We start from the raw sequence: 17970 nt of genomic DNA on the forward strand, positions 1-17970 counted from the left end.
CTCTTGGATGGGCCCAGTACCTTGTGAATGACCTCCCCTCATTCTTCTTGACAAAGCCAGGCAAGCCAGCCCTGCTTTCCAGTGGGAAGCTGTGGAGGGTGGTCCTTTCCAGGAGACCCTAATAAGATGTCCTTTCTAAGTAAAGACTGAGTAAACCCATGCATAGGAGAAAAGAAGGTATCCGTCCATGCCATGGAAGGCCAGCCTGCAGACTGTGTGGAGGACCCACAGGCCTCTGGGAGCCACTACGTATTTCTGAGCCTTTCTCTAAGAATGACACAACCATGGAGAAGTGACAGAATGAAGAAGGAGAACCTCTGAGTGTGGCTAGTCCACTTTACTATCATGTAACTTCACAGTAAAAATCTACATCCATGTGCAATTCCATGTCCATGTTGTGCTACACACGTTTGGCGGCCACTCTCCTCACAGACCTCGGGACCTTAACTGGGAGGAATGTTGGGCTGTGCTCTCCTTTCTCCCTTGCAGCTCTCACCACTGTTTCCACTAACCTTCTCCAGTTAGTAGCTCTCTGGCAAACCTCCTCCTGCTTCACTTCCTGGGGCCAGTCTTGGCTCACACCTCCGTTGACATCCGCTTCGTTGCATTTGAGGGAAATATTGGCATCGATTTGACTTAAGCCTTCTCCCCAGAGTGATTTCCTCCCTTTCCTTTGTCAACAGAAGAATGGTTTATTATTGCCAGTTTTGGCCTCCTCAGTGCCCTCACACTCTGCTACATGATCATCAGAGCCACAGCTAGCTTGAATACCAATGAGTAAGTAACCACTTGTTTTTTTGGATTGCATGTGCCAGACAATCCCAACAAAGCATGTAGAGTAATCCTCACAAAGACGGTGAGAAGCAGCCTCCACCAGTTTCACTGTGACGTGATGGGGTCGTACCCAGCAGGATGGCTTATTTCATGACCGTTTGTTTTCAGTCAGCTTACCGATTGGGAGTTCACCTTCACACATGAGAAATGATCTAGGGGTTTCCATTAGTCACAGCTTAGAGGGAACCAGTAGTGTAACGCAGATGCCAAGCGAGGCAGTACAGTCACAGGATGTAAAGGTGTCCGAGTCCCAGTCGTTGACAGGAGCAAACCCGCTGTACCGTGTGCTCACCGGACTTGCCCCAAGCCTTGCGTGCTTAGCATTGGGTGGCACACCCGCCTGGGGTCACAGGGTTACTGCAAGAATGACACAGTCTAGAAGAGCCAGTGTTTCCAAATACTAGGAAAAGGAAATATGTGTGAGCTGTATTTCCACAGGGCAAATTGAGGACCAGAGGGCTGGTGACAGGAAGGCAAACTGCCTGTCAGGAAAGGGAGGAATGTGTCCGCAAGGCTGCTTCCTGGGGAGGTGGTTCCTACACCAGAAACACAGGCAGCGGACAATATTACCAGCCAGGCTGCGGCAGAGAAGAGGTGTCCCAGAGGGTGGAAACTGGCCTACGTGAGCATTCAGGTCCATTTTGATGCTGTGATTTTCTAACAGTAGCTTTCCATCAGGGTCAGATACAGAAAAGGTTTTACTGAAGGATCTTATTCAGTCCTTCCTTTTACTAGTATTTGTGAAAACTAATTCAGATGAAAGCACCCCTGGGCCACTGGTCCAGATGTTAATAACCTAAACTGGTACAGGAGGAATTCATGCAGTCTCCATATTCAGTTATGGCCTGGCATTTTAATTAATTAATAATAACCAGCCAAGCTCATCTGATTGATTTAGTTGATGCTCACTGTCCAACTGTAGAAACAGGGGCATGGAACCTCCTCTGCCAGTGACATACTTTTATTACCTCTAACCTGATCTGTTGGTTAGAGACTTGTTAGAAGTGTTCTTGGACATCCCCAACATACTGCATTTCCAGAGGATGTCAAGTTGATCAACCTTCAGACGAGTCGTTGGCCTCACCCGGCAGGTCAGCTTTAGCGGCTGCTTTGGGCCTGCCTGATGGGAGTGTCACTTCAGCACAGCACAGGGTTAACTGCTCAGCATAGCGCAGGGTTAACTGTTCAGGTTCTAGAGCCACACATACTGGATTTGACTCCCCACGCCTCCATTTTTTGCTTGGGAGAACAGGGCAGTTATATTTATCTGAAGCGCATTATAATCATCTGTAAAACAGGATTGATGGTGGGAGTATGTCACAGGGTTGTGAGCATGTAAAGTGCTTAGCACAGTGCCTGGTACATACTAAGTGCTCAATAAATGTTAGCTGAAACAATTTCACTGAGATTTTTCCAAAGTCCTGTGAATAAGATGGCCTCTGCCTTTATCGTTTGGCAAGTGAATTTAAGTTTCTTCCATGAAGTAGAATACAGAATCATAGTTGCTCTGTGAGTGCCTAGGATTCAAACCACATTTCAGAGGGAATATTTATTTCACCAGCAGTCACCTCACTGGTTTCCTCCCATACTGACCCATCAGACAGGTGGTAGTGTAAGCCCACCTCTTCAGTCACAGTGAATAGTAGCACTCTGGGCACTTTGGGAGAATCATTAAGTACCTTACTGGTCTCCTTACTGCCCCTCAGAATCTGCCAGATGCTCAGTTCATGCATCAGCTGTTTCGGAGAATGCCCAACAGACATGTTACCAATTAGAACTCAGAGTACCTGGGCCACTATACTTCAGTTCTGTGCATATGTGCCTGCATGACTCAACATGGATTTTGGTCCATGTTGTAGTCCAAGCCTTGTCCCATTAGCCTTTGTAGAGGGTTGATACTGCAGTTGTTTGTTTGAATGTTATTTCTGGCCTGCAGTCTAAACCATTCCGAAGGATGGTTTCCATGATCCCATTTAGAGAGAGAGAGTGAGCGAGTGTGTATGTGTGTGTGTACATATACACATATGGATGCATGACAGGATGATCACTAAAATATGGTGATTATCCTAATTTGGTCAAATTTTAGGTGATGTTTTTCTCTCCTATTGTACTTCTTATGTGTTGATTTTTTATAACATGAATTAATGTTTTAAAGCCCATTTTAATTGTAGGAGATTAAGGAAAGATAATAATCACTCTCACTCAATGTCTCTTTACCCAAAATGTTGGTAAGGAATTGCTATGTAGTATTAATTCCAAAGAAAAGTTGATTTTAGCAAAACATTTGCAATTATTCTTCAATGATGATTTTTTGAAATCTGTCTTTATTTCCCTTTTTGCCTTTACAAAAACCTTACAGCCAAAATGAAATTGCCTTTTCAATTTAATTGCCCTATTTTAATTGTCTAGGTCACCTCATCCATTTGTAAGATAGTCTTGTATCTAAATAGAGCCCATCTTTTCATGTTAGTGATTTGTCTGGAAATTGATAATAAATTTCACTTCCGTGCATACTACCTACTGTACGAACTGAATGTGTATACTGTGATTTCAGCCAGACCTTGACCCAGTCTAGTTCCTGAGCAAGATGAAGCCAGAAGGCCCAGACGGTAGGACAGGCATGTGGAAAGCAGGCGCGCCCAGGCAGTACGTGGATTTTTGCTCTGCCTCCCTCTCCATGCTGTGCATGGTTGCCCAGGGCCTGGCATTCTTGGCTTAACTCAGAAGTCAGTCACAAGCCCATGTATCTGAGGTTACTCCCTTCTATTGAAATACTATTTATTTAAGTGCCCAACCATGACTAATTGCGTTTTAATTGTTAACACTGCAAACAGATCTAGTGAATTTTGAGACTTTGCAAATATAAACAGGCAGTCAAGGAAGCAAATAAATGTAAGGTAAATATATTTACATATATTAGTTTCTCATACTTCTACTTCTTAGAACCTAGAAATAAGCAAGGTTACTGATCTTCAGTTCCCAAAGGAGGCTTTCTGCTCTCCTTCATTATTCACATGCACCTTGTTAAATCCCAACACTTATCAGCTTAGATTTGTATAAATGACAGTGGGTGATAAAGGAGAGATTTTGAGTTGACTGGGAGGTTCAGCTAGGTCTGCTCCATAGCCCTTTCTCATGAGAGTTCCTAGATTCTGATTCACAGAACCATGTCCTGAGATATGCAGAATGTAGCCCAGACATTCAAGATACAGAACAGTCTCAGAAGGAAACGAATCTGTGGTTAGCATGATGAAATAAGTCAACAGATGTAAGATCCTAACACAACGCAAGCCCACAGAGCCCCAGCTCTGCAGCAGGGCCGTGGGCTTCGGTTGTCCACGCTGCACAGACTGTGAGCTATTGTCCGCAGAAGCACAGTGGTAGAAATTTACAGACCAGATCAAAGGAATTGATGTTTCTATTTTACTGTCTATTCAGTATTTCTGAGCTGTTCTCAGACTCTTCAGGAGGAACATTGACATATCAACATAAAAGGGTCTGAAAACTTAATCATCAGATGTCTTAGGGATGCTTAGCTTAGAAAGGAGGAGACTGTAGTGATGTGAGGGGCGTCTCCCATTATTTGAAGGACTCCCAAAGATGAGACGAGCCACTGTTGAGTGAGTGCCTCCTGAGCTCTCCCAGGGGTGCGGCTCTTCATCCACATTGCCCATGTAATCCTCACACTGGCCCCCTTGGGCTGAAATGGTGCATGCACAGGATGATACTATGGAGTCTGGAGCTCTGGGGGCATCCACACAGAGGGAGAGTCCCACTTACTGGAAGAAAGGACTTTCCTCCAGTTGGAATTGTCCATAGATGACACAAGATTTATTGAAACCTCTGAGCTAGCCAGGACCTGCTTATGCAGGCAGATGCTGCAGGGCTGGAGCTGTTCAGAGGCAGGGCCTGGGTCAGCTAGAAGACTCCTTCCAGATCCAAGAGTTCCTCTTAAATTGGGGAGATCAAAGCCAGAGGAGAGGGCTTGGGTTCTCTGCAGGCTGCCTCTTTTAGAGCCTTAAGTATCAAAATCAGTGTTTTTAAAACTTTTTTTAACCATCTCCCACTGTAAGAAATACATTTCGCACTGAAACTCCGTACTCCCGCGTGTAACTGAAACTCCGTACTGAAACAGAAGTTCACAGACGTCCTGCCACACCATGTTCTCTGATCTAGTCCCTGCACTTTTTGTTAGTGGTATTAGTGCTGGTCATGAACTCCTACACTGATTTTATAATCCATTAATAGGCTACAGCCGATGGTTTGAGAAACGTGGATCTACAGAATTTTAAATTTTTAGTTCTCAGCCTAATACCTTTGCCCATGCTAGCACCCATCTTTGACTTTATTTTCCTGAGACACCTTTCTTACAGCAATGTGTCTACCGGAGGCAAGGTGGCAGTAGGCAGACCACAGAATTTGGACTTGTGAGCAGTGGGTAATTTCTAAGGCTTTTCAGCAAAAAGCCAATTCCTGGTGGCTGAGAAGTTGCTTTGGCAGGGTGGAGACTAGAGGCAGAAAGACAGGTTGGGGAAGACTACAGCTTGATGGAGGAAGTCAGGCTGATGGGGAGGAGATGGAATCATGAGGTGATGGAGAATTGTGTGATAACCAAAGAGTAAGCGGTTTGAAACATGGATCTGGAGCTCCGCAGAGAGAAGAGAGGTCAGAAATGAAGACATGGATTGGGAGTCATGGAGGTGAACCAGACCGTGCAGGGTTCTGGAAGCCAGGGTGGTCCCACAGCGCCAGGCCAGAGGGGCAGCGTTAGCCTGCGGGCAGCGTGAGCAACTTCTGACACCTGATTAGGGACATGTGTGTACACACACACAGTTCTAGGGATTCCTGTGGAGAGCCATGCATCCCTGGAAATCTGTACTCTTCAAGTCTTAAAATAAATAATGACATTCTTGTTTGAGGCATACAGGGGGAGCGTATTTTAAAGACCACACCTGCAGATTTCAGGACACTCAGCATTCAGAACGTGTTCAAATCAGGAAAGGTTGTAAATTGTGTGGTAATTGTCCCTGCGTTTTTAAATAAGATGGTGTTGGCCTCCCCCTTCCCCTGCGTTCCTTGTGGGAGTACTAACACACTTGTAAAGTGACTGGGCCACTTGACCACAGATCTGAAGCTGCTGAGTTCAGGAAAATGTTAATGGCTTGCAGGCCTTTCCAGAGGAGCCAGGAAACAGTTGAGGAGAGCCTGGCCATCCTGCAGTTAGGTTCACTTTCTTTGTTATTTAAAATGTTGACAACTACCCTTTAACTAATTCTTGACATGTCTTTTTTCCTTTTATTCCATAGGGTAGAATGGTTTTGAAGAAGAAAAAAACCTGCTTTCTGACTGATTTGCCTTGAAGGAAAAAAGAACCTATTTTTGTGCATCATTTACCAATCATGCCACACAAGCATTTATTTTTAGTACATTTTATTTTTTCATAAAATTGCTAATGCCAAAGCTTTGTATTAAAATAAATAATAAAATAAGCAGGCTGTGTTGTGAAGTTTTTCTTGGCTGTGTTTGGAAGGCAGATTTGGAGAGTACATATCTAGATTTCACCTGTTGTGTTTCAGAGGTAAAATGTGCTCATGACTCCACATGCGAGGAGCCGTGACATTTTTTCTGTTGGTATTTTCATGTTGGCTTCTGCTGTGCCCAGAGAGAACCCAAGCTTGGGGACACCCTCTGTGGTGATGCCTCCTTGGGCACTCGGTTGAGTCATTCCATTTTATTTTCTCCAAGGTTGCCATTCACTCTGATAATATCTTGTTCCTGATTGTTGACCTGCCTCCACCCAGAACACCAGCTCCCCAGCAACCGGGACATTGAACTGTGTCACTTGCCACTGTATCCCCCATACCTAGTAGAGTGCTTTGCACATAGTAAGTGCTCAATAAATATTGTGGGGTGAAGGGATGAGTGTAAGAAAAATGTTCCAAAATACACATGGATCAGTAATAAATTGTATCTGTCTGATATTTCTTTTAACCTAGTATGTACAGTATTCTTTTTAAAACTGCAAATTCAAAAAAGTTGGCTGAGAGAAAATTTACATGTGTAAATGAAATGTTTTTACTTTACTACTGAGGAAAATGATGAAATATTTTACATTATATTGAATCATATGCGTGAAGGATTATCAGTATGTATATAAATGTTTTGAGCAGTAACTTCTCAACCTTGCCCCTCAGCTTACCTGATGTGGAGCATCTTTTCATGTGCCTGTTGGCCATCTGTATGTATTTTAAAAAGTGTCTGTTCAGTCCTCTGCCTGTTTTTTAACTGGGTTATTTGTTTTATTGGTGTTGAGGTATATGGATTCATGTGTTTTGGATGTTAACCCCCTATCTGGTAAATCATTTATGAATATATTCTCCCATACTTTAGGTTGCCTTTTTGTTCTGCTGATAGTGTCCTTTACTGTACAGAAGCTCTTTAATTTGATGTAGTCCCAGTTGTTCATTTTGGATTTTGTTTCCCTTGCCCAAAGAGATGTGTCCAGGAAAATATCGCTCATACTTATGTTCAAGAGATTTTTGCCTACGTTTTCTTCTAAGAGTTTTATGGCTTCATTTCTTACATTTAAGTCTTTAATCCATTTTGAGTTTACTTTTGAGTATGGAGTTAAGACAGTAATTCAGTTTCATTCTCTTGCATGTAGCTGTCCGGTTTTCCCAGTACCAGTCATTGAAGAGACTGTCTTTTCCTCATTGTATATTCATGTCTCCTTCATCCTTTATGGTTAATTAAACCATGCATGCATGGGTTTATATCTGGGCTGTCCATTCTGTTCTGTTAATCTGTGGGTCTGTTCTTGTGCCAGTACCAAATTGTTTTGATTACTGTAGCTTTGTAGTATAGCTTGAAGTCAAGGAGCTTAATCCTCCCAGCTTATTCTTCTTTCTCAGGGTTACTTTGCTATTTGGGGTCTTTTGTTGTTCCATATGAGTTTACTTTGCTGAGTCCATTTATTCTGATAGTTTTTTGGTGGAGTCTTCAGGGTTTTCTATGTATAATATCATGTCATCTGCAAATAGTGACAGTTTTACTTCTTCCTTACCAGTTTGCATGCCTTTGATCTCTTTGTGGTGTCTGCCATGGCATGGACCTCCAGTACTGTGTTGAATAAAAGTGGTAAGAGTGGGCATCTTGTCTTCTTACCAATTTTAGAGGAAAAGCTCTCAGCTTTTCACATTGAGTGTGATATTAGCTGGGGGGTTGTGTCATATGGCCTTATGTTGAGGTGTGTACCCTCTATACCCATTTTGTTGAGAGTTTTTATCATAAATGGATGTTGAATTTTCTCAAACACTTTTTAGCATCTATTGAGATGATCATGTGGTTTTTATCCTTCATTTTGTTAATGTGGTGTATGATGTTGATTGATTTACAAATATACCATCCTAGCATTCCTGGAATAAATTCCACTTGGTCATGATGGATGATCCTTTTGATATATTTCTTAATTTGGTTTGCTAGTATCTGTTGAGGATTTTTGCATCCATGTTCATCAGGAATATTGGTCTATAATTTCCTTTTTTATAGTATCTTTGTCTGATTTTGGTATTAGAGTGAAGCTGGCCTCATAGAATTGAGTTTGGAATTATTTCCTCCTCTTCTACCTCTTGGAATACTTAGAAGGATGGGTATTAGCTCTTCAAAGGTTTGGTAGAATTCAGCTGTGAAATGCTCTGATCCTAGTAGACTTTTTTTTGTTGGGAGTTTTTTGATTGCCAGTTTGATTTCATTGTTGGTAATTGGTCTGTTCAGATTTTCTCTTTCTTCCTGGGTCAATCTCAGAAGGTTGTATTTTGCTAGGAAGTTTATCCTAGGTTGTCCAATTTATTGGCATATAATTTTTCATAGTATTCTCTAGTAAGACTTTGTATTTCTGTGGTATCCTTTGTGAGTATTCCTTTTTTGTTTCTGATTTTGTTTATTTGTGTCCTCTCTTTTTTTGTTAATAAGTCTGGCTAAGAGTTTATCTATTTTATTTTCTCAGAAAACCAGCTCTTGGTTTGGTTGATATTTTTCTATTGTTTTATACTTTATTTCACTTGTTCCTGCTCTGATCTTCATTATGTCCCTCTTATTAACTTAGGGTTTCATTTGTTCTTCTTTTTGTAGTTTCTTTAGTTGTGAGTTGAGGCTGTTTATTTGGGATTGTTCTTGTTTCTTGAGGTAGGCCTGTATTTCTATGTACTTCTCCCTTGTACTGGCCTTTGCAGCATACCACAAATTTTGGACTGTTGAGTTTTTGTTTTCTTTTGTCTCCATGTATTGCTTGATTTCTGTTTTGATTTTTCATTGATCCATTGGTTATTTAGAAGCATGCAGTTTAGCCTCCATGTGTTTGTAGGTCTTTTTGTTTTCTTTTTTTTGGTATCATTAATGTACCATGTATCATAATGAGCAACATCATGGTTACTAGACTCCCACCATCATCAAGTCCCCACCACATACCCCATTACAGTCACTGTCCATCAGCATAGTAAGATGCTATAGAATCACTACTTGTCTTCTCTTTTTTTGTTTTCTTTGTGTAATTTATTGCTAGTTTCATACCATTGTGGTCTGAGAAGCTGCTTGGTTGAATTTCTATCTTTTTAATTTATTGAGGTTTTTCTTGTGGCTTAGTATGTGATCTATTCTGGAAAATGTTCCATGTACACTTGAGAAAATGTATATCCTGCTGCTTTGAGTGGACTGCTCTGTAGATATGTTAAGTCCATCTGATCTAACATATTATTCAGTGCATCTGTTTCCTTATTTATTTTCTCTTTGGTTGATCTGTTGATGTGAATGGTATGTTAAAGTATTATAAAATGAAAGTGTTGCAATGTATTTCCCCCTTTAATTTTGTAATTATTTTTTTACATATTTAGGTGCTCCGATGTTGGGTACATAGATATTTGTAATGGTTATATCCTTTTGTTGGACTGACCCCTTTATCATTATGTAACGTCCTTCTTTGTCTCTTGTTACTTTCTTTGTTTTGAAGTCTATTTTGTATAATAACTGCTACTCCTGCTTTATTGTCCCTATTGTTTGCATGAAATACCTTTTTCTATCCCTTCAGTTTTCAGTCTGTGTGTCTTTGTGTCTGAAATGAATCTCTTGTAGGCAGCATATAAATACATTTTGTTTCTTTATCCATTCTGCCACTCTATGTCTTTTGATTGGTTCCTTCAGTCCATTTACATTTAAGCTAGTTATTGATGGGTATCTACTTACTGCCATTTTATTAATGGTTTTCTGGTTGTTTTGTAGTTCCTCTCTGTTCCTTTCTTCCTCTCTTATACTTCCTCTCTTTTATTTGATGGTTTTCTTTAGTATTGTGACTGTACTCTTTTTTAATTTTTTGTGTATCTTTTGTACACTTTAGGTTTGTGATTAACCATAAGGTTTGAGGATAGCTTCCTTACTATATCACACTCTATATTAAGTTAATGATCACTCTGTTTCAAACAGTCTAAAAGTGCTTCTATTTTCTTCTTCCTCCACACTTTATGTATTATATGTCATAATCTGCATTTACATAATTTTTATGTATCCCTTGATTGATTTTATATATAGTTTGTTTTACTACTTTTGTTTGAATTCATACTTGCTTGGTAATTAATTGGTCTACTACCTTTACTGTGAGTTTATTTTTGCTGGTGAAAAATTATTTAGGCTTAAGAACATTTTCATCTGCAGAAGTCCCTTTAACATACCTATAATGCCAGTTTAGTGGTTATAAATTCCTTCAGCCATCATTTATGTGGCCTTCCAATTTGAATGATAATCTTTCTGGTTGAGGATTCTTGAAGGTCTTTCTGTTTCAGTACATTAAATATTTCATGCCACTCCCTTCTGGCCTGTAAGGTTTCTGCTGAGAAGCCTGCTGAAAGCCTGATGAGGTTTCCCTTATAAGCAATCGTTTTTCTCTCTGTGGCTGCTTTCAAAGCTGTCATTTTAGTTATTCTAGGTTCTGGTGTTGTCTTCCTGGTGTTCCTTTTGTTAGGGGCTCCCTGTACTTCCATGACCTGAGTGAGGAAGTTTTCAACAGTTAGTTTCCTCAAAGAGACTTTCTACCCCTTTGTCTCTCTCTTCTTGTACTCCTGTTATGCAAATATTGTTTCATTCAGATTGATCACACAGCTCTCTTATCCTTCTTTCATTCCTAGAAATTCTTTTTTCTCTCTGTTCCCCAGGTTTGTTGTCTTCCTGTTCTCCAATTACCATCTCATTGATTGTCTCCTCTCCTTGCATAATCTATTATTCATTCTCTCCATTGCGTAGTTCATTTTGGTTACTGTATTCTTAGCTCTGAGTGGCTCTTTTTTAGTTCTTCTGTCTCTTTGTTGAAGTCCTCCCTGATATCTGCAATACTTTAATGCAGCTCAAAGAGTTTACTTATGACTGTTGGTTTGAAATCTTTATCGAAGATTGGTGATCTCCATTTCATTTAGCCCTCTTTCTGGTGACTTATCCTGGAGTTTTGTTTGGAACATATTCCCCTGCCTCATTTTCTTGGGGTTTCTGTGTTTTTTCTTTGTATTAGATGGATCTGCTATGCTTCTTGGTCTAGAGAGTAATGGATTTCTGAAGAAGGCATCCTGTGGTTCCCAGAAGCTCAGACGCTTTCCTCTTCAGTGCCTGGTTCTCCTTTGTGGTACAGCCCCAGTTGCTGCTGCTGGGCAATGATAAGGGCCCACTTTCTGTCTGCAGGCAGTGATCTTAGTCTTCTGCAGCTGGCGGTTTGCCTCAGCCAATGAAAGCAGTGGGGCTGCCCTTTCCCTGCTCTGCAGCAGTTGTGGAGCTGCAGGGTTAATGGGGTGGGCAGGGCAGTTGCAGGCTCTGGGGCAGGGTGGGGTGTAGTGAGTCCCTCTTGGCTGGGTGTGCTGCAGCAGCCTCTTCCTGACTCCCCCTGGTGGCGGTGAGGTGTAGCACCTGGCTTGGCCCTCCAGGGGGTGGAAGGAGCACTCAGAGCTGGGCTGAAATGGAGCTGAGAAAGCTGGGAGAGCCTCCCTCTGCCCATGAGGCAGCAAAGTGGTGCCACTGGTGGTACATAGGGCAGCACCTCGGGGTTGAGCTGCTAGTGAGGGGGATGGAGTATCTGGGCTCCCGAGAATGCCCAACCTGTTGGGCCAAGAGCCGGCTTGGGAAATGTCCTCTACCTGCCCTTTTCCTGCAGAGAGACTCTGTCCAGCCCTTGTCCTTCTGGTTCCCCTCCCACTGCTGGTAAAATTTTCAAACTGCTACCTCTGTGTTGGGTCTCAGTGGGACCAGCAGAGTGTGCCTGTCCTCCACAAATGGCTGGAGTCACAGCTCCCAAAGGCTCCAACTCTTCCCGGGGTCCAGTCCCACTAATCACCAGAACCCAATGCATACAGACTCGTGCTCCCAGAGCAGATCTCCAGGGCCAGGTGTGCAGATCTCCCGGGCACCTATCCCATCCCGGCTCTGTTCCTCTTCCACCTGTGAGCTGGGCTTGGGGAAGGGCTGTGGCCCATATGGATTGTGGCTCTCTACCCTTCTCTGTGTGGGCTTCTGTTCTTCTCCAGGTGTGGGTGGTCTGCCCTGCAGTCTTCAGGCCGTTTTTAGGGTCAGCTGTATTTGCTGTCGTTGCTTGGTATGTGGGGGGGGTGGGGAGGCGGGGTTCTGCCTTGCCTTCCTACTCCCCATCTTTTTCTCTCCCATCCTTCTTTTTCTCTTAAAGTGGAAGATAAGGTTATTGATTTCAGATCTTTCTTCTTTTTTAGTATAACCATTTACAGCTATAAATTTTTAAGTACAGTTTTTCTCATCCATAAGTTTTGGTTTGTTGGTTTGTTGTGGTTTTTATATCTTATTTTCTAGTTTTTCCATATTTCTCTTTTGATCAATTGGTTATTTAGCTGTATGCTGTTTGATCCCACATATTGGTGAATTTCCCAATTTTCATTCTGTGAAATTTATAACTTTGTTCCACTATGATTGGAAAACAAACTTTGTGTGATTTCAATCATTTTAAATTTTTTGAGGCTTGTTTTATGACCTACACATGGTCTGTCCTAGAGAATGTTCCACGTGCACTTGAGAAGAATATACATTCTGGTAGATGCTCTGTAGGTATCCATCAGGTCTAGTTGGTTGTTAGTGTTGTTCTCTTATTCTCTTCCCTTGCTTGCCTTCTATCCATTATTGATGTGGGGTATTGAGAACTCCAACGATTATAATTGAACTGTTTCTCCCTTCAACTCTGTCAGCTTTCGCCTCACATACTTTGGGCTTTTTATGTTAGACACATAAAAGGTTAACGGAATTTTTAAAAACAGCGGTTATTCATTATCTGTTGAGATTCACTGGTTGCATGACCCCCCTGCTGTTTCCAGCCCACCAGATGCTACAGAGCTCAGCTGAGTGTGTGTGACCGTATTTTTCCTGAGTGGGCTCTGTTATGTGGACATCTTCCTCAATACCTACAAAATGTTCTTTTCTCCTAGCAGTGTTTTCCTAAGTTAGTAATGTGGCTCCTCCTCACCTAGCTGTGCTCCAGCAGAAATTCCCTTTCTGTTCCTCCCCATTTGCAGCTAATTGTTGCCCTCCTTTGTCAGCAGGCAGCAGAGGGGGAACTGTTGATAGCAATGTTAGTGTCTCTCTGAATATTCTTTCACCCTTCTCACATATTTCATGTCCTAGCAGAGAGTGAGGCTTTTTTTTTTAAGAGTAGGTGCTGTTCAGAGCCAAATACAGAACTTTTACAAGAGCTAAGAAAGGAACTGAGTGAGCTAATAGGATGGGGTTTTCCCTCAATCTTAGGGAACATTTGTCATCGGCCAGGGAAATTTGAACCTGATGTTTAGTAGCTCTGAGTTTTAACTAACATTAAATTTTTATGCTTCAATTACTCATGGTCTCAGTAACCATGAAAGTGGTGTGTTGTGTATGCATAGGCATGTGTACACATCACGGTGGTTCATATACATGTAGGCGTGTATGCACGTGCTCCCTCAAGTGGGGTTTTGTTCCTTAGACCCAGAGTTAGAATCAACACAGTTACTTATTTCTTCACAGTCATGATGCTATCAACTAAGAAGTCAGCTTTATGAATATAAGCAATGTATGAAGTTGAATAATTTATTGTTTACTATTTTAAAACTTGGAAAATGACCAGAAATTAGTCTGGAACAGATGTGATATTTAAGTTTTAAACCCTTGTTGGACAAAGTTTTGAAATCCATGAGGCATAGGTTGTTTGTTTTTTTACACACACACACGCACAGTTTTTTATGGGTATTTTATTTCAAGGAAGCTTCAGGGTTTACAATAGACCAATGTGGGTAAGAATATAGTTAATTGTCCAAAGAGCCTCCACTGGAAAGCAGCTCACCTGATCCCACCTGGCGGCCTCAGGCAGCTGAATACTGACACCTGAGGGAATGAACACTAGTTTCTCTTCAGCCAGGTAGGTTGTAACTGTAGACGTCTTAGGTAATTGAGAAAAGATCCTGAAGGTGTTCCTTCTTATCTGCCAAATTATTTGATCATGTTAAATTCCTTATCAAGACAGTTTAAGAATGAACCTAATGGCAACAAATAGAACAAAGAATCCAACTGAAATAGAAACTGCCATGCTAGATCTCTGCTGTGAAGCTTGGCAGGAGAAAGCTTACTGGCCAGCGGATCCAGATCACAGAGGATGAGGCAGACACTAGGCTTGGTGGTTTACATGCATTATCGCTTTAATCTTGGCATCTCAATGAGAGGAAGTGTATTTACTTTCCTCCTTTACAAATGAAGAAACTGAGGCTTAGAGAAGGTCAAATAACTTGGCCAAGATCACTCACCTATCAAGCAGTGAAGTCAGAAATGAGACTGAAGCAACCCAGGGGCAGCATTCCTAATGGCTGGCCATGCTCCTGCCCTGAGACCATTGGGCCAGCATCTGCTAAGGTGCTGCCCTTTAGTTCTTGCTCTTTAGGAATTCAGGGTCTCAGGAAAAACAAAATCAACAGGGGGAACTATGAGGGCTGAGCTGGTGCATGCACAGCTCCACACACACACACTTGAAGTTAGTGAATCATTACAATAATAATAACACAGAGTGCTTACTCCGGGGTAGGTACTACCCTAAGCATTTTACATACCTTTACTCATTTAATCTTTGTAACAACCTTATTATTAACTCCCATTTTATAAATGAGGAAGTAGGTCTAGAGAATCTAGCAACTGGCCAGGGCTAAGTTCTAACCCCGACTCTGTTTTGCCTCTTAGAGAAGCCCACCAAGGGGAAGGGAGGGTTATGGGCATCCTGACCAGTGGACTCATGTGTACAAAACATGACGGCAGGAGAGGCTGCAAAGTGTGATGGGCTTGGATGTAGGGCACAGCAGGGTTGGTGAGAGGTGTCCCAGATGCTTGTCACAGAGCATGGCCTTCCCAGCAGGCAGCCACAAGGAGGCTGGTGGATTTGGGAAGGTGTGAATTAGGTGCAGACTGGCTCCTGTAATGGAGATAATGGGGTCACTAAAGAAAGCAGGTAGAGGTGCTGGTTTAGCACATTACAGCTTAGAAGGACAAGAAATAGAATTAAAGCAGTGGAGTAGGTGACAGGAGGAAGATTCTAGAAACCCAGAGCAAGGTGACCTCTGGGAAGAATTTGCTCCCACAGGAGAGCATCAGCACCAGGAGCTGCAGTGGTGCATGTATGCCAGCTGGGCACACAGCTCGCAGATGTGCTTTCCTTACTAAGGAGTCAAAAAAGCAGGTGGCAGTAACAGGAGAGGGCAGCAGCTGAGCCACATCCAGCCTGAGGATAAGGAAGGGCGAGGCAGACCAGGGGATGGAAAGATGCCCAGGATGGGTGTGCAGAATCAGGCCAACAGCCTGGCCAGCCTGAGGAGGCTTCCAGAAACTGGGAGGGCATCTGGTAATCTGGAGAGCACACCTAGTTCCTTCACTCTTGGCACCTTTACCTTAAAGGTTTTCATCCAAGTGCCTTTTGAAGAAAATGTCAGCTAGTCTGGCCCACCCCAAGGGAAAGGGGTTTTTCTCCCCAGGGGGTTGAGGAAGCTGGGGCAGTGCTGCCTACTGCCTAAGGGTGGCACCTCTTCCTGCTCAGGATGCCCCTAGAGCTGGGGGCACAGAGGCAGCTGCAGGGCTGGGCCAGAGGGGATCTCCCCCCACCCCAGGCTTCCTTCTTCATACACATACTGCAAGCCCACACCACACAGGACTAAAACATCCTCCACGCGTGGACAGTGAAAAAGCATTCTGACTTAAAGGCATAAATGACTTATTTCTGTTCAGACCCAGACAAGTGAGCCCCTGGCTTTTCATCATGGCTGTAGTAAAGGGAAGTTGTATCCCAGGGAGTAGGGCTAGTTTATCAAGCAATCCACACAGAACAGCCCAAACTACATGTGAAAGCCCCTCGCATCCCAGTGAGAGGCCAACATGGGTCTGGCACGGGGCCTGAAGCTTCCTATGGGAAGTCAGGCGCAGGTGCCCCGCCCGTCACAACAGCGTGGGCACTGCTGGTGTGACAGGCAGGACTGGCGCCTTGTAAGTGGCATTTATCGTTGCGTGGGTGTCCCCTGAAACTCACGCTCCCACTCCCAACCAGGTTTGGGGCTGGAGTCCTATGTGGGTGGGAGCGTACACGATATTTATATTGTCCAGGAACAAGTAAAAGTACTAATTTATATTAGATTTTTATAGATCAAGACTACACAGAGTGATCAGGGTAACAACTAAAAAAATAGTCAAATAGTTCCTAGGCTAGCATAGCCACTAAAAGTAATAAAATAATATATAATAAACTTACAGAGGAAAATGGAATAATAAAATCAACCAAAAGTTAAATAGTAAAGATCACAAATGAATTCAGTGGAAAACAAATACACAATAAAATAAAAACAACCAAACAGAAAGACGGTTCAAGATGGCAACATGAATAGGGTGGCGGAAATCTCCTCCCAAAGCCATATATATTTTTGAAAATACAAAAAATACAACTATTCCTCAAAGAGAGACCAGAAGATACAGTACAACAGCGAGGCTACATCTACATCTGTGAGAACTCTGCATCCCATAAACAGGGTAAGATACAAGGCCGTGACCTGGCAGGATCCGAGCACTCCCCCCACCCCAGCTTACCGGAGGGAGGAAAAGAATCAGAGTGGGGAGGAAGCGGAAGCACAGGACTGCTAAATAACCAGCACTAGTAATCTGCACAGGGAGCATAGACACACATAGCATGGTGTGCTGGATATTAGAGAAACGGAAAAGTAAAATTCAAGATGGAAACTGCAAGCAGGTCCCCACAGCTGGCTCCCCTGTGACAACAGAAAGCGGGCACATTTTTAAAGTCTTAAAGGGACAAGGGCTTAACAGCTGGACAAAATCGTCCCAGCACACTCAGCCCAGCATGCTGGGAATCTTAAGTAACTTCACGTGCCCTAATCCCCTGGGTGGCAATGCAGCTCCGAAGCCCCTCACAGTGATAAGCAGCCTGCCGTTCATTCCCCACCACCAGTGCTACAAGCAAACCAGCTGATCTGCCAAAGCTGCAGAGCCCCCAGGGAGCAGCCCCACCCACAGCAAGCACACAGAGTCTTCCCCCAGCACGCAGCTAACCAGGACAGACCCAGAGGCTGCCACTGGTGCACAACTGCCTGTCACACAGACAGAGGAAGCTGGAGCAAGGTCTCCGTTCTCACAGGAGAACACACCCGGCATATCTGCAACCTCCTGCAGTGCCCTAGGCTATCCTGAGGGCCACCCCACACATGGCAGCTCAGATTATCCCAGAGACTGCTCCCAGTGTGCAGGTAACCAGCACACACAGCAGAGAAGGGCAGGCAACCAGCAAGCAGGAAGGGATTTTGTTCTACCAGCTGACACATGCGCCACCTGCTGGTGATCACTTCTATCTCCATGAAAAGGCAGGAGAACCTGCTCCAGTCAAAAATCACTGAAACAACCCCAGAGAGAGGGCCTGGTGAGATAGATACAACCAATCTTCCTGAAAAATGATTCAAAATAAAGGTCATAACCATGCTGATGGACCTGCAGAGAAAGATGCATGAGCTAAGGGATAAAGCCTGGAGGGAGATAACAGAAATGAAACAATCGATAGAAGGTCTTAAGAGCAGACTGGATGAG

General features: G+C 43.2%; 1 protein-coding gene across 4 annotated transcripts in view; it reads left to right on the forward strand.

The window, feature by feature from the left end:
• Positions 1-17970, forward strand: part of RNF130 (ring finger protein 130) — a 131964-nt gene that overhangs the window by 94711 nt on the left and 19283 nt on the right. The window contains exons 8-10 of one of the 4 annotated variants that reach the window (XR_012125105.1): positions 684-777; positions 3389-3480; positions 6141-6324. The exons of 1 other annotated variant lie outside the window; for it this stretch is intronic. Coding sequence is in view for 2 of the 3 variants with exons in the window: in XM_037002133.2 (XP_036858028.1) it covers positions 684-777; positions 6141-6156 (110 nt within the window). In the remaining variant the exon portion in view is untranslated. Of the gene's footprint in view, positions 1-683; positions 778-3388; positions 3481-6140; positions 6325-17970 lie in introns of those variants that run through there. 2 more of the 4 variants (XM_037002133.2, XM_037002135.2) reach the window with 2 other exon arrangements.

This window comes from Manis javanica, chromosome 14 (genome assembly GCF_040802235.1).
Source record: "Manis javanica isolate MJ-LG chromosome 14, MJ_LKY, whole genome shotgun sequence".
NCBI classification, from domain to species: domain Eukaryota; kingdom Metazoa; phylum Chordata; class Mammalia; order Pholidota; family Manidae; genus Manis; species Manis javanica.